Below are 23,103 nucleotides of genomic sequence, written 5' to 3' on the forward strand. Positions count from 1 at the left end.
CTGAAATTCGTATGGGGCAACAAAAGACCCCCAATAGCTAAAGCAATCCTGAGAAAAAAGAAACAAAGCTGGAGGCATACAGTCGCTGACTTTAAAATATACTACAAAGCTATAATAATTAAAACAGCATGGTACTGGTACAAAAACAGACCCACACATCCATGGAGCAGAATTGAAAGCCCAGAAATAAAACCAGACATCTACAGACAGCTAATCTTTGACAGAGGAGCTAAGAACGTACAGTGGAGAAACGAAAGTCTCTTCAATAAATGATGTTGGGAAAACTGGCCAGCCACATGCAAAAGAATGAAAGTAGACCATCTTCTTTCACCATACGTGAAAATTAACTCAAAATGGATCAAAGACTTGAAGGTAAGACCTGAAGCTATAAAACTCCTGGGAGAAAATATAGGCAGTACACTCTTTGACATTGGTCATAGAGGGATCTTTTTGAATTCCATGTCTACATGGACAAGGGAAACAAAAAAGAAACAAGTGGAACTTCATCAGATTAAAGAGCTTCTGCAAGGCAAATGAAACCAGGATCAAAATGAATAGACAGCTTGCCAACTGGGAAAAAGTATTTGCAAATTGCACATCTGACAAGGGGTTAATCTTCACAATATATAAAGAACTCACACAACTGAACAACAAAAAAATAACTCGATCATAAAATGGGCAGAGGATATGAACAGACATTTTTTCCAAGGAACATATACAGCTGGCCAATAGGCACATGAAAAGATATGCAGCATCACTAATCATCAGGGAAATGCAAATCAAAACTACAATGAGATACCGCCTGACACCCGTTAGAATGGCTGTAATCACCAAGACAAAAAATCACAAATGTTGGAGAGGATGTGGAGAAAAGGGAATCCTCATATACTGCTGGTGGGAATGCAAACTCGTGCAGCCTCTATGAAAACAGTATGGAGATTCCTCAAAAAATTAAAAATAGAAATACCTTATGATCCAGCTATCCCACTACTGGCTGTTTTTCCAGAGATCCTGAAATCAACAACCCAGAGGCTTATGTACCCCTATGTTCATCGCAGCATTATTCACGATAGCCAAGAAGTGGAAGCAACCCAAGTGTCCCTCAACTGATGAATGGGTAAAGAAGATGTGGTGTATATATATACAATGGAATACTACTCAGCCATAAAAAAAGACAAAATCATCCCATTTGCAACAACGTGGATGGACCTGGAGGGTATTATGTTAAATGAAATAAGCCCGACAGAGAAAGACAAACACCACATGATTTCACTCATGTAGAAGATTAACACACGGACAGAGAGAACAGTTTGGTGGTTACCAAGGGGATAAGGGGTAGGAGGTGGGCACAAGGGGTGAAGGGTTGCATTTTTATGGTAACTGACAAACAATAATGTGCAATTAAAATTTCACAATGTTATAAACTATTATGACACCAATAAAAAGTATATTGTTAAAATTAGTTTTACTGGTTTCTTTTTTTTTAGTGTGCTTACTAGAACATTAAAAATTTCCTATGTGGCTCACATTCTATCTCTGTTGGACAGTCCTGGTTTAGAAGGAAGAGGGGCTTGCTGCCTTTTCCTGTACTATAAATTTTTCTAGAGAAAACTTTGCGAGGAGAATAGTTACTAACTTTTTTTTTTGTTTGCGGAGCACAGACAACAATAATTTGGGACGCCCACACAGGAGAAGCCAAACAACAATTTCCATTTCATTCTGGTGAGTTTGTGTTTTTTTGTAATTCCAAAATAATAATTCAGAGTCTTACGAAATGTCCATTCATGTAATCGTGAATGTTTGCAGGAAGAAGTCCATGGAATTTAGCTGGTAGGAGGGAAACCCATTTCATGGCAAGTACTGCTCTTAAGATTTGTAAGATACAGATGCCCTCAACACCCACCTGCTCAAAAGTTTAATAACACGACGGTGAACCCACCACAGAACCAGCGTGGGCTCCTTTCTCTGGCTGTCTCTTCAAGAGGGGTCTTGCATTGAGTATCCCTGAGACCATGCTCAGATTTGGCGATTTGCTGCGAGGACTCAGAGAACTCAGCATATGGATGTCCTCACAGCTGAGACTGATTGCAGCAAAAGGATACAAAGGGAGATTTTTGAGCACGGGGCGATATCTAGAGCTCTCAAGGGTCCTCTCCCAGTGGAGTCACACAGGACACGCTGAATTTCCCAGAAACAAGTGGATTCCCACACATGTGAAGGGTCCCCTACCAGGGAAACCCATCAGAGACTCAGTGCCCAGGGTTTTCCATTTGAGACTGATGTCGTAGGCACCCTCTGCCTGGCATGTACCAAAATTCCAGACTCCCAGAGCGAACGCGGGGTTTGGCATGACCCACATTGTTTGCACAAACACCATTCTTATCAGTTAGGGAATGGTGGGAACCCTCCAGACGTCCAAATTCCCAGATGCGTGCAAAGTGTCCATGGTGAGTCTTTGCTGCGTGAAACTGTGGCCACTGCTTGAGACCTAGCCACGTCCCTTTATGTGTTGGGGCCATACCGGACCACATGGGAAGCCAGGGTATAGAGATTCGGTTTTCCAGATTCCCACCTGTTAGTTCACGTTCTGTGTAACTCAGTCCTGTTGTTAGATGTGGCCTCTTAACTTAAGACACAGACAGATGACCACCCCCTGAATTAATAGACTATCAGAAGAAACTGGCTTAAAGTTGACAGAAGTTCCAATTTGGAGGAATCACTAAATGTATGGGGTGAACGTTTACTATTATATCAGATGTCCCTGAGGTGTTTTTCAGGAAGGGATCAGCGTGTCTTTCCTGATGGCAAGTTTGGGGTACCTGGTGATGGTCTGAATGGAAGGGCTGACCCCGAGGACTGCCCGAGATGGCACAGCCCATCCTGGTGCCCAGGGAGGGCTCCAAGCAGGGACATGGGTCCTCCAGGGATCAGACTATGAGTCAGAGGTCCCGATGAGGTAGGACTGTGTCAAATGCATAGACACCAAGGTCTCTTATTCTGCTTGGTATCTTAGCAGTGACTTCTCTGATGGAGGCAGCTCACACATCGAGGGAGACCCAGGAGGTTGCAGTGTACACCCCGGTGCTTTGAAGAGGTGGTGCATCTCTTCCAGGGCTGTCCTCAAAGCTTGGGGTCCACACCAGATACACCTCTTGGGGCTGCCAGGGAATTTTGTTATTGGTGTTGCTTTAATCTTACACCATGGATGATGTGGAAGTTGCTGAACATATTACAGAATGTATTTCTCCACCAGGAAATGGGCACAGTTCCAAATGCACGCTGCTTGGGATCCCAACCAGTGTGTGTCTGTGTGTGTGTCTGTGTGCGTGTGTGTCAGAGTATACATAATATTTTCCATTAGTCAATACTACCACACACTGACATCGTGTGCAACCGTCACCACTATCTGGTTTCAGAACATTTCTGTCACCCCATAAGGAGACCCCTTACCCATTAAGAAGTCACCCTCCATTCCCCTTTTCCTCAGTCCCTGGCAACCCAATCCACATGTTTTGATGTGTGTGTCATCTCCATGCCAGGTGTCAGTGCTCTAGACTGTGCACATCAAAGAAAGCAGCAAGTGAGAACATCCTTGCTAGTGGATTTCCATCGTGTTTGACATAAGCGCCATAACCATCCCTACATTTGCTACCCACGATGTAGACCCATATCCCATCCCTGGGTAGTTCCAGGTGTTATCTGCTCTTTTTTCTGTGTCAAGCAGTGGGCTAGAGACTGTACAAGATGGAGGAAAAGGCAGGGTGCTCCTTTTCAAGGTGAAATGCAGATAGCAAGAGCCGTAAGGAGTGCCTTTCCTTAGCGTTTGAAGCCTCCTCAATTGATAGATTGATCTGGGAAATTATCTTGTCCCGTTAGGTTTTCCCCGTGAAGGCCTGGTGGGGGGCGCCCTCAGTCCCCATCAGCAGGAAGCATTAGCTCAGAGCCTGACTGTGGAGTACCACTCAGCAGTGGGAAGGAACGAACTACTGAGAAGCTATTGGCAGCTTGGGTAGATCTCAAGAGCATTCTGCTGAGTCAAAAAAAACAGTCTCCAAATGTCATTTATATAACATTCTTGAGATGACGAAATTTTAGAAATGGAACCAGAGTTGAGGGGTGGTGCGGGGAGGGAGTTATGTGATGATCAAGTGGCATGAGGGAGATCTCTGTGGTTATGGAACGGCTCTGGATCTTGACCACAGTGGTGGATATGCAGATCTGCCCGTGTAATGAAGTGGCATAGCACTGGGCACACGTTGTACCAGTGTCAGATTCCTGGTCTTGATATTGTACTATAGGGCCATAGAATACAATCGTGAGGAGAGCCTGGGTGAAGGGTACACAAGACCTCTCTCTAATATCTTTGCAGCTTCCTGTGAACTATGAGTATTTCAAAATTAAAAGTTTTTTTTAAAAAAATGGAAAGAGAAGCCTGGCTATGCCTGGAATGGTGCTGGCTGCTGGACCTCACTGGCCCACGTGTGGGCTGGGAGGGCACCCAGACCCCCAGAATAGCTTAGCCCTGTTACTGTCGCTCATCCACGCTGAATGGTGAGATCATATGGGGGGCTGCAAAGGTCCTGGTGGGGGGCTGCGAGGGTCCTGGCGGCAGGGGCTGACTCAGAGTGGGTCTAACTGGCTGAGTACAGAGGGCCCCTTCTTTGGATGGCAAGAGTCAGTAGATGTTAATTTTTATGGCCAGGTGCTGGTCACCATCCCCTGAATGGCCCACCCAGATTGTTACATTTCCAGATGTGCTAATTGCACGTCTGGAATGCAGTGGCTGGCCCAGGAATTCCAGATTTTGCTTGTGCAGTGTTGTAAACAAGAGCAGCTGTGGGCTTTGCTCTCTGGCTCACAGGATCATCATTCTGACCAAGCAGATCGGTTCCTTCATTCTGCTGGGCACATGTGGGAAATGTGCCAGGAACCATGGGGCTGTCATGAAGCACACTGCTGGGGATATAACAAAAAGAGATCCCCTAGGCAGTTCAAAAAACCAGTGCTGACTCTCAGCCAAATCCTGCCACCTTAACCTCCACCTGGGGCTGGAGCTGGATGTGGAAGCTAGTGGGATCCATCCCTGCGGTTATGGAAGGTAGACACGTGGAGGGGTGCACCTCTGTTTAAAGACTGAGGAAAGGAAGGGGTAATCTAATTGTTAGCATGTCCTGAGTCAGCTGGATTCTTTTCCCAATTCAGTGCTGACTTGCCTTTAAGAAACACACATGAGACAACGTTATGTATTGATCAGTTGGTGAAAACGTTGTGACCAGAGGCTTGCAGGAACCAAAACCTCTATTTCCTGTAGAAGCAAGGAAGTGTCAGGAGAGAACAAAGATGCTGAGTAGTCTAATGGGGAGGTCAGGAGAAAGGGGAGAGCACTGTGTGGGCAGTCACCATCCCCAAAACCGTCAACAGAGCTTGCGGAGCCACCTGGACCTGAGAGAGGCCCAAGAGCCAGAGAGGGTGTTCATCACAAGTCCTGAGCCATAAGCCCAGTGGTGTTCCCAAAGGGGTTCTTGTCAGCTCTTAAGTACCCTCCACTTGGTGGGATGCATTAATGTGTTGTGGGAGATGTTTTAAAGTGAGTTATCTTGAACTAGGAGAAGAAATCTTCCTCTCCTTTTCTCTCCTCCCTATCTAAAACAAATCAAATCAGCCCACCACAGTGATATTCCTGGAGGCTTCAAGGTGAAGGAGCAGGCAGCAGCTACTTCTCACCTACCTTTTCTCACCTGTGCCAGGGGAGCAACGAGAGACTGCATGCCACAGGGTGCATGAAGTGTCATGGGGTCTCTCTCCAGAGTGTCTGGTCATCCCTTCAAATGTGGAAGGAGAAATCTTTAGAGTCAATGAGGGAAAGAGACTGTGTTCACACTGGGAATATTTCTTGCTTATCGTGTTACTTTGTAAGGCTTCTTGACTATGCTTTTAATTGTTCTAAATCACCTGAGCTTTGTGCACAACCAGTAAATGCAAATGTCCTCCCTCTCTCCCTGCTCCACAGCCCCTGCTCTTGATGTAGACTGGCAGAACAACACTACCTTTGCCTCCTGTAGCACAGACATGTGCATTCATGTTTGCAGACTCGGCTGTGACCGCCCAGTCAAAACTTTCCAAGGACACACAGTGAGTGCCAATTCTGATTATGGGACTTGAGTTCATGAGAATATGCTGGGAGGTGAGAGCCATCTCCTCTATGCCTAGGAGTAAGAGATACTGTGACTGCAGGCCAGTTCCTCTGCAGCCCTTTGCCACTTGACTTGTTGTAGCTATCTCAAGTGGTTGGATTAGCCCAGTTATGAGCAGGCAGCAGAAAAACTGACCCTGAGATGATCCAGATGTCAGATTTTGCAGCAAAGACTTTAAAGTAGCTATTATAAAAATGCACGAGGACATAAAGGAAAGGATGCTCGTAATGAGTGAATAGATTGGGAATGTTGGCAAAAAAAGGAAAACTATGTTCTTAAAAAGCATTCAAATGAAAATCTGAAAACTGAGAGGTGTAATATCTGAAATGAAAATTTTAATGAGTGGGTTTAACAGCAGATGGGAGACTGCAGAAATAAGGTTAGTGAACCTGAAGAGAGATCATAGAAATTTGCCAGTTTGAAGAACTGATAAGAGATTGAACAAATGAATAGAGGCTTAATGACCTATGGGACATTATGAAGCACTCTAGCATACGTGTATAATGGAGAGAAGAAAAAAGTTAATGGGACAGAAAAATTATTTGAAGCAATAATAGCCAAAATTTCCCAAATTTGGTGGAAAATGTCAACATTCAATCTGGGAAGCTCAGATGCCAGCTGACTTCTCATTGAATTCCTTGGTGTGGCACATGAGGCTTTTCACAGCCTTTCCCCAGCAGATTTCTCTAGTATCCAAACCCCACTATCCCTCAGCCCTCCTGGAAGACCTCCTGGGTTTGAACCTCTCACACCTGCATGCTCCCCTTCGACTCTCTCACAACATCCCTTGCCACTAATTTAACCAGCATAAATTCCATTGTCCTCGGCATTTGCCTGTTTCCTTAGTACCCACCTTTTCCAGCTTCTTCTCCACAGGTCCCTGCTTCCGAAAGAAGGTGCTTTCAGAGCACAGGGATCCGTTGTCCTGTTAACATCTCATTGTGGCTCTAAACTGACCCTTCTCTTTATTTTTATGGTCTGAACTTGTTTTTCCTCTAACTCTAGACTATTCCCAAGCTTTTAATAGGGCTGCTCGTAAGGTCTTCGTGACTGCCAGTCATCCCACCACATGAGTCTCTCGGCAGCTCATCCTTCAGCACAAGATATGAGCTTAATGCAGTGGAGTCTCTTTCTTCCGAAGACCTATGAGCCGTTTCTAGGTGCTTCCTGGAACTTGGCTTGGGCTGCAGAAGGAGGGAGGGGAAAGTACACTCTCCGGAAGGAGTTGGTTCCACCCTGGAGGATTAAAGGTGGTTCAGCTGGGGACAGTCAGTGGGGACCAGCTCCGCATTCCCAGGCCCTGAGAGATCCGCCCATGGGTTCTCCTCTCAACAGTTGCAGTCAGAGCCACCCAAGCTGCCCTTGTCCTGGCTGAGCCTGTCCCTAGGTCAGCACCTCTCATGAGACACCAGCTTCTTGTGGTGTCCTCCTCGACCTGCTTACTCATGTCCATGTCTGTGTGCGCACGCACGCACATGCACGCCACACACCCCTCTCCGGTCCGACCCCTTCATCCTCCCGACTTGCCCAGTGGCCTGCTCCTTGGACCCCAAGCTTCTTTCCTCCCTTTTTTCTGGGCCATTCACCATTGGTACCACATGGAACACAGATGTGGCCTTGTCACTTTCCCACTTCACACCCTTCAGAACTCAGTGTCTTTAGCAAGTAGCATGACCATAAAATGTATCATCCAAACCAGAGCACTTAGGATTGGGAAATTGATTATGAGTGTGAAATTAGTGAATTGTTAGGCTGGGACAGCAGGCAGGAGTGGGACTGTCCTGGGCACATGGGGCCCTCAGTCACCCTACTAGAAAGCCCAGGACCCGTCTCCTTGCTCCTGCCGCATCTCCTCAGCTCACCACGCCCAGCACGCACCACTCATGTCCAGACGTTGCCGCAGGTGGCTCCTTAATAACCGTGGGGCCCCTCCTCCCTTGCCCGTAGGTGCCTTTGCCTTCATCCTCCAGGATTTAGCCTCTTGTACACCGACACTTTTTTTCTTTACGCCTTCCTCCCCTTCCCCCTCCACGCAGCACCAACAGAGAAGTGTCTTGCACGGATTTAGACAGACAGAGTAGCGGTTGTATTAAAAGTGCGTAGGAAAATGATTTTCAAAGGCAGTTTTAAAATAGCTGTGGTCTTGTCGGTTTTATGTGCCGCGCTTATTACATGTAAATTTGTTTGGCTTCCTTCCTAGCTGTGATTTTTTTTTCTTAGAGAAATGTGGATGAGGGTGGCTGGTTGTGTATGGTATATGACTGTGCTTTTATATAAATGAGAAAGGCAGAGTAAGAAAAAGAGGAAATTATATGGGTTCTGGGGTTGTGGTCTTTAATATCCATGGTAAAATGCAAAAAAAAAAAAAAAAAAAAAGGCTCTTTGCTGTGATGACGAAGTACTCCTGCCCCCTGCTGGAAGGTTGTGGTACCTACTCGTAGGCCTTTATTTCTTTTTAAAACCTTTTGCTCTCTTTCAGAACGAGGTCAATGCCATCAAATGGGATCCTTCTGGAATGCTGCTAGCATCCTGCTCTGATGATATGACATTAAAGGTAAATTTGTCTGAAAGGGCAGCCTCTGATCCTAGACAACCCCACGTACTCCATGCAGGTCTTACAGTCACTGCTCCTCTGGCCAATTATCTTGTTATGAGCACCTTCCTGCCTCTGTCACTTCTCCCCATTGCTAACTCGATGATTCGCTCTCATCCCATTAACTCCTGTTTATCAAAAATTCCTGCCGAGAATTCTTCCCTTCCCCATGGCCTCTCTCACAGGCGCCCCCTAGCATTTTGCCCGTCCTTCTGCCTGCCAGTTTGCCCGCTACACACCGCATGGGTGGTGAGCTTCCCAAGGGCCAGAAACCTAATGAACCCTCATGGAATAAATGGTGTTGAACCATTTCCGGCTGGAGAAATGGGGTTTGCTCACATTGTTCCCGATGTGTTTTCTAGATCTGGAGTATGAAGCAGGATACGTGTGTCCATGACCTTCAGGCTCACAGCAAAGAGATATACACCATAAAATGGAGTCCCACTGGGCCAGCTACCAGCAACCCCAACTCCAACATCATGCTAGCAAGGTAAAGAGAGGGCGGCCCACAGCCCAGGCTCGGTTACTGAGAGTAGCCTTGCTCCCTGTGGCTGAGCTCGCAACATAGCCAGTAAAAGTTATTCGTATCCAAAGAGAACAGAAAACTTGGCTAAGGGGTGTTGCAAATTTGTTTACACCCTTCCAAACTAAATGAAGCAATAGCTCACTTGGAAGGGACCCACAAGATATAAATACCATGTGACACCTGACTTGAGGTAAGGAAGGTTTTAGCCACAAGGCTGGTAGGAGGGATTGGGTATATGTCCAGGCTTCCAGCATTTTGCTTTGGTGAAGGTTTTTATTATGACAGAGAAAGGAAACAGTTCTGCTCGGACCTTTGGGCTTGATTGATATGGTTCAACTCAGCTGCAGGTGGCGAGACTTTTGAGTGGTGACAAAGGGTCCCCGGCCCCAGCCAGGTCTGACCAAACCATTTCTAGAGTGCAGACACTCCGACACCAGCATTGGAAGGAGTGCAGTGGGCTCTCAGTCAAACACCAGAATTGGGAAGAGTGGTTAGAAGTGACCACGGTGGCCTCCCCAAACCACATCACTTTAGGCTGCAGAATTTCAACAGAATGGGCTTGTCCCAACGCTTCTCAGACCCCACTCAGGATCTAACGTCCCGCCCTTGATACTGTGTTTTAATAAGAACATTAGAAGAACGAGCTAGAGGGCCGGCCCCGTGGCTTAGCGGTTAAGTGCGCGCACTCCGCTGCTGGCGGCCCGGGTTCGGATCGCGGGCGCGCACCGACGCACCGCTTCTCCGGCCATGCTGAGGCCGCGTCCCACATACAGCAACTAGAAGGATGTGCGGCTATGACATACAACCATCTACTGGGGCTTTGGGGGAAAAATAAATAAATAAAATTATAAAAAAAAAAGAAAAAGAACGAGCAAGAGAGATTCTGAGAATGAATGCTGGGATACTCAGGGGTCTGGAAACTGTGATCCAAAGAAACAGGGGTGTGTTTTTTGAAATACTTGGGGGGGATGTTTCACTACCAGGAAGCACAGTGGGTTTATTCCATACCGTTGCAGAGAATGGGATTGTGGGGAGAAGTGATGGGTGGCAAAGTTCGCTGTAGATCAGGAAGCACCCTCCACCTCTGCAGTGTAGCAGAGTGGCAGGGGGGTGAGGGGGCTCGCCAAGCAGCAAGCACTCTTGTTGCTAAAAGTGCTCAACCCAAGGCAGTCTCTTAGAAAACACCAGAAAGAATCCACGCATCAACTGAGAGTCCAAACCAGAAAAACACAAAAGCCATAATTCTCTTATTTCAAGTCATTGACCTAAAATCCACGTAAATGACGATGATACAGAACACACTGTAATCATTTTTTTGATGATTTGGAAGGTGCTTTTGTATCACATATACCCATGATGAGCATAAATTATCCTTTAGTCAACAAGTACAAAAGGGACCTACCAGTGCCTAATGAGTCCCTGCAGAGAGAAAGAATGCCAGACAACAGCTTTGTCAGATGTACTATTCTTTTAAATTTGAAAATAACTAAAATTTGCAGCTCTCGGCAGTATGATTGCCTATTTGGAGGCAATTGTATTTTAATCCCCGTTGGATTAAAAATGTTTATTCACTCAATTTGCAATTTTTTCAGATTTGGCTATCAGCATTATCTTAGTTGGTAATGATAGATGTTGTGTTTTAAATTATAGGAGCATTTTAGAAAACGTGGTAAATATTCTATAAAAGTATTTATCATGCGTATCTGTAGAAAATGCAGATGTCAATTTGTTTCCCTCATAACAGCACCCAAAAAAAAAACAGAAAAGAAAGGAGAGATTTGTTTTATAACCATGGCTTTATTTTCAGTACAACTGAGTCACATTTTAGAAGAAAAAAAGCCTACCGTTTATTGTGTCTCAAAACGTAAAAGCTAGGAAGGAAAAATAACTCACGATACCTGTGAAACATCTTAGAGAAATAGGAAGAAACGCACGTGTTTCTGTGGTGTTTTCTCTCCCGTCTGTGCAGTGCTTCGTTTGACTCGACGGTGCGACTCTGGGATGTCGAGCGTGGCGTCTGCATCCACACGCTGACCAAGCATCAGGAACCTGTCTATAGCGTAGCTTTTAGCCCTGACGGGAAGTATCTGGCCAGTGGCTCCTTTGACAAGTGCGTGCATATCTGGAATACTCAGGTAATGCCCCGATTCCTGTGGCCGAATCCTTTCTGAAAGTAACACCCGGAGAGTCATGTTTTCGGTGACCCAGCCTCAGGACGGCGACTGGGGAATTTGTGCGCAGGAATGAGTTGCCTCGGACGGAGCCTTGAAGCAAACCCCGACTCCCCAGGCAGCCCCCAGGCTGAATGCCATCTGCCCTGTGCTCCATATGGGCTGTGGGGTCTTCCCCCTCAGGGCCGCCCACCATCTTCTGTTACTTTTTCTGACTCCCTGGCGTGAAACCTTCTTCTTGCCTCATCCTTTTCCTGGGCACGAACAGTTATCTCTGAAAAGTGAGGCCCAGTCATCGTCTCACCAGAGATGCTGCCCTCTGGGTACTAAGTTGGGGTGAGAGGTGTCCTTCCATCTGAGCTTTCCGAGGGGCCAGCCAATGGGGACAAGGCCAGCCGTGACCTCCTCTGCTCCACACCAACTCCTGTAGCTTCTCCATGGAGCAAATGAGGGAGTACGAAGGAATATTTGTTCGCTGTTATCATGCCATTTTGGTTTTTCAAATGGAGATATTTTATGTTTGGGTAGCTAAGGTATGTCAGTATGGGGTGTCCTGTTACCGGGACTAAAAGGAGACAGTATTTGACTAAATGTAGCCACTGGGGGTATCTCTGGCCACGCCTGAGGATGTGAGAATTCTGAATATATAGAGAACTAATATGTATCAAGTGTTCTATTGGGCAGTCAGCTCTTGGTCCTCCTGCTGATGGAAGACAGAAATGGTAGCATGGCAGGAGTCATTGCAAATGACCAATGATCTATTTTGTTTGATCTCAGGATGGATTAAATGGCCTTCCCTCTCCCCTCGTAATCTATCCACCTTCCTGATTCCGTTTGGCTTGGTTGACTTTCAGATGGATTTGCATTCTCAAGTCCATGGCCCCTTGTGGCAGGGGGAAGTGGTAGATGAGCCAAGGTAACTGGCATAGGGCAGGAGGTCCACTGAGACCCCAGGCTTCCCAGGGACTGCCTCACATGAACCACATTCTCTCAGGGAGGGAAAGGTGATAATGGACCCTACATGGAACCAGCCTCACAGCCCTAGATGGGCCACCCGGAAAACATGCATCCCGGGATTAACGTGCAAGAGTCTCTATTCATGAAATGCCTACTAGAAATAGTGATGGATGGATTTGTAGAATGACGTCATTGAAGAATGACATCATCGGTTAGGACTGCCTACCGTCAAAAACTCATCAAATTAGTTCACCCCTTTTTTATAAATCACAGAACTCTTTGAGACATTTTAAAGCTAACTCATCCTCAGTGAAAGGGATGCCTTCTCTAAATATAAAAAAATATATAATATTGTTGACTTGCTCCTCCCCTAGTTCCCCTCTCATAGAGATGGCTGCCTGAGTCGTTGTCCCGTGTCCCTGTTCCCTCCCCCCCCTCCCGCCACTAGTCACTGGCTGGAATGGCCTGTGGGAGGGTGACCTCAGCCGAAATGTAGAGGTGGATTCTGGGGGCAGCCGTAGGTCCGATCTGTTCCCATTGTAGGAAATCTGAGGGACGTGTTTCTACAGCCACCAGTGCTTACTGAAAATTCGTTTAACTTCTTTGCTTGTGAAAATTTTTGCGATAACGTACGGGGTGGAGGGGCGAGGAGGAGTGCCCACCCTACCACGTCCGTGTGCTAAGTGCCCCCTGCATCGTGAGTGACAATTGCTTTGCTTTGCAGAGTGGAAGTCTCGTCCACAGCTACCGAGGCACTGGCGGCATCTTTGAGGTGTGCTGGAACGCTCGAGGAGACAAAGTGGGCGCCAGTGCGTCCGACGGCTCTGTAAGTAGCACCTGTGGTTTGCTGGGGAGGGGAGGGCGCGAGGGCGGAGAGATGACAAGCCGGGCAGCCAACACTTGCGTGCGCTTCTGGAGTGTGATGGGTGCTTGTCTTCGAGGGCCACCGCAGGCACTCAGCAAATGTGTATTGGGTGAAGGAAACTGCTGGGCTGGATCCCGTTGGGTTGGTACCACATCTGAGAATGGCCATCTCTTCCTCTCTTCCAGAATGTCATTCCAGCCGACATTGTCTCAGTGAGATTGGTGGTTCTCAACTGGGGTGACTGTGCCCCCTTGAGGACGTTAGGCATGTCTGGAGGCATTTTTGGTTGTCACTGTTTTGGGGGGGTGGGGGTGCTACTGGCATCTAGTGCTGCGAAACCTCCTACAGTGCACAAAATAGCCTCACAAAAGAAGTCTCCAGCCCCGAAAGTCACTGATCCCAGGCTGAGAAACTTGTTCCTGTCTTAGCTCCGTGATTGTGCCCCCAGCCTGGGCCCTCTGGTGATGAAGGCACAACCTTTCATTCCACAGGTCTCCTGGGTTTCAGTGGCCCTATTCTGATCACATGCGGTGTCTAGCTTCTCGAATCCCCCTGAACTTAAGATTGCCCTGAGCTCTAAGGCAGGGGGCAATGGGCTGGCTGGCCGAGTGTCAGCATGGCCCCTAAATGTTCTCAAAGACTTGAGTTGTCTTCTGCCCTGCCACACGGGCGTCTGGTCCGTGACACCTGCTGGTGGCCACTGCCACCCCATTAGTTCCTAGCATTGCCCTTGACTTGGCTTTTCCCCTCTGTGCTGTTTGCTTGGAGTTGGTTGGTCAGATGCTCTCACACTAGCCTGTTATCAGAGCTTCTCTGAACCTTCGTGACTATGTGCCAATAAAACTTTATTTATAAAAAGTGAGTGGTGGGCTGGGTTTGGTCCATGGGCCACAGAGGTGGCCAACCTCTGCTCTAAAGACATCTTGGTGCTGTCTCTCAAGATAACAGCGCTTTCTCTTTCCTTCCAGGTGTGTGTTTTAGATCTGCGAAAGTAAACACAAAATATTATAGAGAAAAGAAAAGAGTTCTAACGGACCAGCAGTGAATGTGTGGGGTTACAGCCCTCTTGAGACACAATCCTATCAGCTCTGAAACTGTACAAACTTGACTTGCGTTAGAGTGTACTTGGAAACCAACTCATCCCTGGCCACAGGAGTCTATATTTTTTCGTAATCTTCATCAAGAAGTTTAAAACAAAAACATAACACACAGTCAAATCGAAGGGGGAAAGAATGGTTTCCACCTGGAACATTCAACCTGGGAAGCACAAAGCCACCAGCTAGACAGTGCACAGTTTGGTTTCCATCTAGAACAGGCTCTGATGGCTAAGAGGAAAAAAAAAAAATAGCTGTGCCAAAAAAAGAAAAAAGAGAAAAATGCTGTGATAAACCAAAAGGAGGGGGGAAAAAAACCCCAGGGGTTTTTTCCCCTGACAATTTGGACACTACAGTTGCTCTCGCAAAGGATGTTCAAAGACCAGTTTGTACTGATGAAATGTGCAACTTTGTAATCCAACACTTTGTATTTTCTAGAATCTTCTTTGTCCAGTGGTTTTTCTATTGGCTGGAATCCTGTCGTCTGGGGGCCTTCCATCTGAGATGGAAACTGTGTTTGGCTTGTTGCTTCTTTCCTGTTGTTTCCTGCCCCTCCCCCTCTTTCCTTTGTTCCGTGTGGTCTTGGTTTGCAGTCCACCCTCAGCAGATGCAGCCTCGTGGACGCCACGAAAAAATCTTTTGACAGACAGCTTTCTCGCCCCCCTCACCTCCCTCCTGCCCCCACCCCGTACCCACCCCCACCCCCGCTCACGCTCTCTCTGTCCTTCTCTCATAGTTACTTCAGATCTTAAGTGTCAAGGGCACTTTTGGCGCATAAGTGCTTTATGTAAGAAGGCAGGGCAAGGGGGACTTTTTACAGAAGAAAAAAAATGACTTATAAGAGAAAGAGCCCGGAGTATTTTTGGAAAAAAAAATATTTTTATGTTAAAACAATTTTAAAATCCGAAAATGGCCATCAGACATAGAGAGCTTTGTGTGATTCATATTTTAAGTAAATTTTAGGAAGACACAGGCAGGGTCTGAGGTAGCTTGTCCCTTTCCCTTCAGCTTCATGAAAGGCACTTGGAACTCTGGGTGGAAAAGAGTCAGTCCTCTGGATGGGCAGAGGGATAGTTCTGCGGCCAGAGAGGAGAGGCCTGCTCTGTGGCTCGAAGAAGAGCTGGGCGTCCTCCGAGTCCCCTTCACCTTAGCAGCCCGTAGGAGAGAAATGAAGAACAGGGCCCTCTGGCCCCAAGAAGCCTTCCCCAAACGAGGCGGTATTGAAGAAGCCATCAGAACCGACAACTCGGCTCCATGTCGCCTATTAGCGACATCTTTTCGCAGCAGTGTAATAACTCCCGATGGCTGGTGTACCAAGAGCAGGTAGGCAGGTCCCTGCAGGGCTGACATCGAGGGCTCCAGGGTCTCACTTGCTCTGTTAATGACAAGAATGAACGGGGAAGGAAGATTTTCCAGTCTTGAAGGTGAATTCTATAGGTAGAATGTCACTACTGATTTCTGCCATCTTCATCATTTCCTTCTCTCGCAAGAGACTAGGAGGAAGATTTTCTTTTTTTTAATAACAAATCTTTTTACTGTTTTTAAAAAATTAAACCTGGCTTTGTGTTCCTAGAAGAGTTTTCCTTCCTTGGATCAGGTGACCTTTGTCCTCTTATCATAACCCGACACTGACCTATTTTTTAAATTAGCCCCAGCGGAAAGAACTGAAGGGATAGGGCGTCTTCTCTGGTCCATCTTCCTGCTGGTGCAGGAAGGGATGGGGAAGTTGGCCAGGACTGGGGGTGGCGCGCAGCGGGCAGGTTTCAGCCAGGTGTGTGTTCCAGCAACGAGACAGGATGTTATTCAGAGGGTGGCGCCCATTTGTGGAGCCAAAAATCAACTGTCAGGGCCGGGCGAGGGCCTCCTACAGAACTTGGAGTGTGCTGGGACCAGCTCGAGAAGCCAGGCTGCGTTTCATCACTCTCACATCACGAGTTGGCCTCCATGTGGATATGAGAATTAGTCCAGCCCTAGCTGTGGAAGACCAAAGAGTGCTCTGTTGGCTTGTGCGTAGTTGATTGGGCTCCTTTACCTAAACGCTTAGCAGAGGTCAAAGTTCAATGGAGTCACCCATCTTTGAACATAGCAGACGCCCCCAGGTATGTTGATAATTTCCTGCCCCAAGAAATCATTAGGTTCGGGATGTGGTTTGTGGGGGTCCAGATGAATACCATCTTGACCCCTCCCCAAATAAAAACGTATTCATCTCTACAGAGCCTCAGCTGTCGAGGGTCAGCCTGTCGGCTTGTGTGTGACAGGCCAAACACTGCTGTGGGGTGGCCATGGTGGGACCTCCTGTAAGGGGCTCACTAGACAATCCTCACATGAAGGTTGTAGTCAGGGTCTCGCTTCACTGTTGGCATTAGCCTCTTGACAGATCTGAACCACTGGGGAATTGTTAGGTGGGAGGCGAGGGTGGTGAGGCGTGGACCACACGGGCTCCGTCCCTGTGCACAGAGAAGTGCATCTGACAGTGACGAAGGCAGACTGCATCCCTGGCTTCCTGAGCAGCCATGGGAGAGGAGCTTCCCTCGGGCCGCAAGGGGGACCAAGCACGAGAACGTAGCCAGCGCCCCTCAAGTCCATCCCCAACAGAATGACAGCTATTTATCGGAACCCCGTTTACATGCCAGCGTCCACCCTGCTGGAAAGTCAGGAGATTCATCTTTGTCATCGAGGGGTGGCCCATAGGTCGTGTTAGTGTCTCACGTTGTTTACAGCTCTTAAAAATTGTGAGTAAAGCTCAAGTCTTAGTGACCAAATTTAACCTTGATTCTGAAGGCAGCCATATCTGGAATCTTCTGTTGGGTTTGAAGTGACCAAGAGCATATCCCGCACACACCTGGGAAACGGATGCTGCCCACCCCCGGGGCCGTTACAGGGTTTCAACCCTCGCACCCCGCACGACACCTAGGACTTGACTTTCGTTTTTGTCTTTCTAAAAATAGATCATGGAGCCAAGTGAAGTGCACTTTGTCAAACGTAAGGGTCTGCTTTGTTCCTTGTTATTTTTCTCCTTTTTAACCTTTTGTTCCACCTTTTTTTCTCTCTAATCGTGTTTCTTGTCAAATGCAGAAATGTTCCTTCCGCCACTCACCGAGGTTTCGAATTCTGGCTTCTGCAGTTTTTATTGTCTGTGTCAGACGTGCAGCCAGATGTGGTTCTGTCAGCATCTCCCCAGTCCTGTTCCATGCACATCGACCCCCGTTCTGTTCTCCCTCCCCCCCCACTCACCCTCACGCTCTCTGAGAAAAAGAATCACCTTGTGTGTCGTAGCTCATTTGTTTCGAGAGAATCAACAGATCATATTCAGTGTCTTGAATAAATTGCTCTATTTTGATATTAGAGAACTTTGTGGGCGTGCTTTCTTCATGTCACTCGGGAACTCGGGCCCACATCGACACTGATGAGTGAAGACCGGACTCTGCATTTTCTCAAAATAACTTGAAGGCCTCTTTCCGGGATTGCCCTGCTTAAGTAGGGCAAAGGGACCTGAACGCCATGATCTGGCAGGAGCAGCAGATTATAAAGGGTTATTCTATAAAGGGAGCGGGTTTTCTTGTGCTTCCTGTTCAGGACTCCATTTCAGGCTGTTTTACAAAGTCAAAGCAAATGAGTTTTGCCAGTGGGTGGGCTTGCTGGGAGTCTGGCTTCAAGGATTAGCGCTGAGTAATTAGAAGACCCTCAAGTCACAGGACATGGGTGAGGACATTGACGTGCAAGTTTATTGACATCTGCTCTGCGCCGAGCTCTGCCAGGTGTTTCCATTTATGCTGCTTGAATCAATTGGTGGGTGTTAGTAATTTAGTTAGTTCGTGGATATTGGTATCCCCATAGGCGGGGGAGGCAGTTGACGTGGAGAGGTGGAGAGGTGGGTTGCGTTTTGCTGTACAAGCGAGTCACGAAGCAGGTCTGGTGTCATTTTCCTCTAATGCCAACTTAGTCCCCCACTAGCACAAAGCACAGGGCCAGGGCCGACCCTCCCTCATGGGTCTCAGTGTTGACTGGGGTGAAGCCTGCTTATGTTTATTTTTCTTTTTTAACCGAGTTGCCCAAGCAACGTTCCCCCATGGTGGACCTGGGGTGAAGTCTGAGCACCCTGACCCCTGCTCCTGAAGCCACAGGCAGGCCCTGGGAAGACGCTTGTAGCAAACAGAGCGGGCAGGCAGCACCCTCAGGACAGAGCTCCCCGGGATAAGGGCACATGAGACTGTGTGGCTTCTTCACAGCAATGCTGGCAACATTAATAGCTTTAAACGGCTTTCTTTATACTGTAGAGGAGTCTGGGTTGAGACCACACAGATTATCCCAGATCTATGTACCGCTCATCTTCATTACACAGAGCCCTCTGCTGCAGTGATCCTAAAATTGTTTTCCTTGGTCCTTTGAGGCTCCACTTAATTTTATTTATTTTGAAAATCGAAGCTTCCACTCACTGAACAGATAACTTTTTTAACTGCCCACATCTTGGTGCTATTCCTAAAGGAAAAATGAGAAGGTCTGTCGTATTCACAGCAAGTCTCCGCCCCTGCGGCTGCCAGCTGTTGGTCACTGCTGCCGGAGACCTGGAAGTCACTGAGTGCACGAGAAGAGGCAGGAAGTGGTGGGAAGCGGATTTCTGCGCTTACAAAACACTCAGAATTTGGCGGAACGATTTTTTTCCCCACCTGGCTCCTTTTTCTCTGAAGTGTCTCATCCACTGGTGAGGTCGCCAAGGCCAGAGGACGCAGTTCCACCTGGAGGGGGACGGGGAGAGGGCGCAGGGGACTGTAGGGAGGGGGCGGGGACAGTGTTATTGACAGTGTTACCTTCCACTAAACCTTGACGTTAGTGCTCTGGAGAATGGGGCTCTGATTCAGAAAACTGTCATCCAAGTTATAGAGAGAAGACGGCTGGGAGTAATCCGTTCTATCAGAACCACACAATTGTAAAGGGGGAGGAGATCTCTGGAATAGGGAAGAGTCAACTCATTAAATATTTTATGGTGTGATTAATAAACTGGCCAATAAGTTAAAGTCAAATGGAAGCTACCTGATAGGAACAGCCTCCTCCTTCTATCCAAACCACACTCCCAGCTGCGCCTGTGTCACGTGCGGCCAGCCCCAACTCCCAGCTCTCGGTCCCAGTTCCCTCACCTTTTCAAGGACTTCTCCCCAGTAGTTATCCCCTCCTTCACATCACCGTTATCGCTCACTTTCCGCTGGATCGTTCTCCTTAGCATCCCAGCATATTCTAGTATCCGCCATCTCTAAACAATAAGGACCCGTTATCAGAAATCCTTCTGCAGCAACCAGCCTTACGGGGAAATTGCTAAAACCAAGCTTTGTCTGTCATCTCGTTCGTTCATTCGTTTGCTCAGTTATGTCTCTCTTATTCCCTAGATTGACTTAGTCTACCCCATCTCCAGTGTCATTTGTGTATTCCCAGTGCCGAGTTGCAGCTCAGTGTTTGGCAAGTAGCCGTGAGAAGGTACTCACACCCTCTCGCTCTCAGCTCGCCCCATAAACACCTCTGTGCCAGCTAGTGATGTTGATGCCCTGTCTAGGAGGAATTGCTTAACTCGGCAATCGGATCAGTCAGGGTTCCGAACCTGACTTTGGCAAATGTAAGCCAAAAAGAATGGATGAGGTTATTGGGCAGCTCTGAGGAACCTCTGGAGAACCAGGCTTGGAGGCCATGCCGACAGAACAGCCAAAACCAGGCTCCGGGATCAGTCCTATGCGGACAACACGGGGCACGGCTGCAGCGCCAGTGCTGCGCACACTCGGACAGACACTGAACCAGCCCCTAAAGCACACCCAAGCTGCCTCCCAAAGCCGACATGCCCGCTGCTGCCAAGCCCCGTTCCAGAAGCACTTCTCCACAACCCATTCTCTTAGGGACCAGCTTCTAACGCAAAGATTTGGGACACATATCTGAATGGCTCTGCCTAGTCCTGTGCCCTGCTCTAGCTGCAAGGGAGGCTGGAAAAGTGAGTAGCTGGCACCTTTGCCTCTAGACTGAGGGTGGGACTGAGCCTCATCCACTCGGGGAGGAATCCTCAAACCAGAGAGGCTTCTAATGCTGGGAGCAGCCCGAATATCAATATGCCAATGAAGATGCAGAGGCCTCCTGGAAAAGCTAGAACTCCTTCACGTCTCTGACTCTGGGGATCAAAGTGGGTGTGATCTAGCGCAGGTCCACCCTTAGGAACGTGCAGCGCTGGGCACCAGGGTCACAGTCACTGTGTGCTGTGAAGCCATCCGTGGCCGTGCAGCTCTCCAAAGGTACAAGTCCACAAGCATCCTGGATAGCTTTTCTAGAGCGAAAGGGAGTCCTAATCATGATACGAAGGGAGGTGTCACATGGCAAGGCTGTCTGCAGTGTCCTGAGAAAATAGTGTTATCTTGCTTTGCTATAGACACAGCTGGGTGGCTTGCAAGTCTAAGGCATACGACAATATTTTCGCCAAAAAGAAAAAAAAATATATATATATATATATGTGTGTGTGTGTGTGTATTTCTATTTCAGCTGATGGAAAGGAGATCTAGGAAATGATCCGAGCATAAGTCAGGTTCCGAGGATTCCTTAGGCTATGGCACTGCTCAACATAGTGTGGGGACCAAGGGCTCAATCAGTGATCAGAGCCGGCGCCCCTGGTCGTCCTGCTGCTTCTGTACCTCACTGCCCTGTGGCGTCCTCAATCCCCCAGTCACGCGCATTCGCTAGAGGTGTGGTACAGACAGAACGCAAGTCAGGCCGGGAGCTTGGTTGCAGCTACTTTATTTTCTGAACTTTTCCGAAGCACTGGGATCCGGCATTTACATTACAGCCGGTCTCAGAAAAACTAATGGCTACTAAGAGTCTAGAGAAGCTGTTCTTTGGTCTAGAAGGAATTCTGTGATTCCCAAGCACACACTCATGGATCCTTTCTCATCATAAAGAGGATCCTCGGGGAGAAGCTCTAATACGGGGATGAGAGTAAGATTGGGGGGATGCCACACCTGGCAGTGTGGTGATGGGAAGGCCAGAACAGTTCTAGAGAATGAGAAATGTCGAGTTTGAGGAATGTGGGGGCTGGACCCCCCGTCACGGCCGTCTCATAGGTCTCCCTGGGTTTGGGGAACAGATCCAACCTCATGTTCGTGGCGGGGCCCACTTGCAACGTGGATTTCAATTGTGCTGGCATCGGAACCTGGAGAGGAAAAGAGAAAAGATAGTGATGGTGTCAGTGTCCTAGAAGGGTTTTCATAAGCTTCAGAAATGTCTATTAAGAAAAAAAAAAATTACATGATATTTTCACCTACATTTGATTAAATCATTCCAACAGATGAAGCAAATCCTACAGAATCATCAAATGCCCCTGATGCATGATTCTGTCTCCATCTTCAGCACCCCCCAGCATCCCTTTTTCCAAACCGGGCAGCTGAATGTGCGTCTCAGACAGCTGAACCACACGGACACTGCAGACCGAGTGGAGACCGCAGTTGACACGGGAAGGTTTCGAAGCGCCGTGACCTGTGCTGTTGGATTTAGGTGCACGAGATAACAGCGCGCCTCTGGACTGCCGGTGCGGCTGCCACGGGGGCGCTCGCTCGGGCAACAGCGCCCCTGGTGGCCTCACCGCCTGCACTCAACTCCAGGAGGTGCCCAAAGGGAGGGAGCCCACCGACCTCTGTCACACGAAGACTCCTCCCGATTGGAATAGAATCGAAAGCCCAGAAATAAACCCACACATCTATGGACAGCTAATCTTTGACAAAGGAGCCAAGAACATAGATTGGGGAAAAGAAAGTCTCTTCAACAAATGGTGTTGGGAAAACTGGATAGCCATATGCAAAAAAATGAAAGTAGACCCTTACCTTACACCATACACAAAAATTAACTCCAAATGGATTAAAGACTTGAATGTAAGACCTGAAACTGTGAAAGTTCTAGAAGAAAACATAGGCAGTACGCTCTTCGACATCGGTCTTAGCAACATCTTTTCAAACACCACATCTGACCGGGCAAGAGAAACAATAGAAAAAATAAACAAATGGGACTACATCAAACTAAAAAGCTTCTGCACAGCAAAGGAAACCATCAACAAAACGAAAAGACAACCTAACAATTGGGAGAAGATATTTGCAAACCATACATCTGATAAGGGCTTAATCTCCAAAATATATAAAGAACTCATGCATCTCAACAACAAAACTACCAACCCAATTAAAAATGGGCAAAAGACCTGAACAGACATTTCTCCAAAGAAGATATACAGATGGCCAACAGACACATGAAAAGATGTTCAAAATCACTAACTATCAGGGAAATGCAAATCAAAACTACAATGAGATATCACCTCATGCCCGTCAGAATGGCTATAATTAACAAGACAGGAAACAACATGTGTTGGAGAGGATGTGGAGAGAAGGGAACTCTCATACACTGCTGGTGGGAGTGCAAACTGGTGCAGCCACTATGGAAAACAGTATGGAGATTCCTCAAAAAATCAACGATAGAACTACCATATGATCCAGCTATTCCACTGTTGGGTATTTATCCAAAGAACTTGAAAACACCAATTTGTAAAGGTACATGCACCCCTGTGTTCATTGCAGCCTTATTCACGATAGCCAAGACTTGGAAGCAACCTAAGTGCCCATCAAGGGACGAATGGATAAAGAAGATGTGGTATATATACACAATGGAATACTACTCAGCCATAAGAAACGACGAAAT

General features: G+C 47.6%; 2 protein-coding genes across 18 annotated transcripts in view; one reads left to right on the forward strand and one right to left on the reverse strand.

Annotated features, from left to right (window-relative positions):
• Positions 1-15,975, forward strand: part of LOC101399607 (transducin beta like 1 X-linked) — a 223,322-nt gene extending 207,347 nt beyond the window's left edge. For all 11 annotated transcript variants that reach the window (XM_087427861.1, XM_087427863.1, XM_087427864.1 and 8 more), the window contains 7 exons: positions 1,662-1,722; positions 6,011-6,132; positions 8,674-8,748; positions 9,150-9,277; positions 11,283-11,448; positions 13,166-13,267; positions 14,275-15,975. In XM_087427861.1, the coding sequence (XP_087283987.1) occupies positions 1,662-1,722; positions 6,011-6,132; positions 8,674-8,748; positions 9,150-9,277; positions 11,283-11,448; positions 13,166-13,267; positions 14,275-14,301 (681 nt within the window). In that variant the 3' untranslated portion in view covers positions 14,302-15,975. The remainder of the gene's footprint in view (positions 1-1,661; positions 1,723-6,010; positions 6,133-8,673; positions 8,749-9,149; positions 9,278-11,282; positions 11,449-13,165; positions 13,268-14,274) is intronic.
• Positions 15,976-21,145: 5,170 nt separating this feature from the next.
• The window catches only part of LOC147911631 (G protein-coupled receptor 143-like), a 41,642-nt gene continuing 39,684 nt past the window's right edge, over positions 21,146-23,103 (reverse strand). For all 7 annotated transcript variants that reach the window (XM_087427816.1, XM_087427811.1, XM_087427812.1 and 4 more), the window contains one exon: positions 21,146-21,574. In XM_087427816.1, coding sequence (XP_087283942.1) covers positions 21,553-21,574 — 22 coding nt within the window. In that variant the 3' untranslated portion in view covers positions 21,146-21,552. The remainder of the gene's footprint in view (positions 21,575-23,103) is intronic.

The sequence above is a fragment of the Ceratotherium simum genome, chromosome Y, assembly GCF_057802395.1.
Source record: "Ceratotherium simum simum isolate JZ-2026a chromosome Y, ASM5780239v1, whole genome shotgun sequence".
Classification (NCBI taxonomy): domain Eukaryota; kingdom Metazoa; phylum Chordata; class Mammalia; order Perissodactyla; family Rhinocerotidae; genus Ceratotherium; species Ceratotherium simum.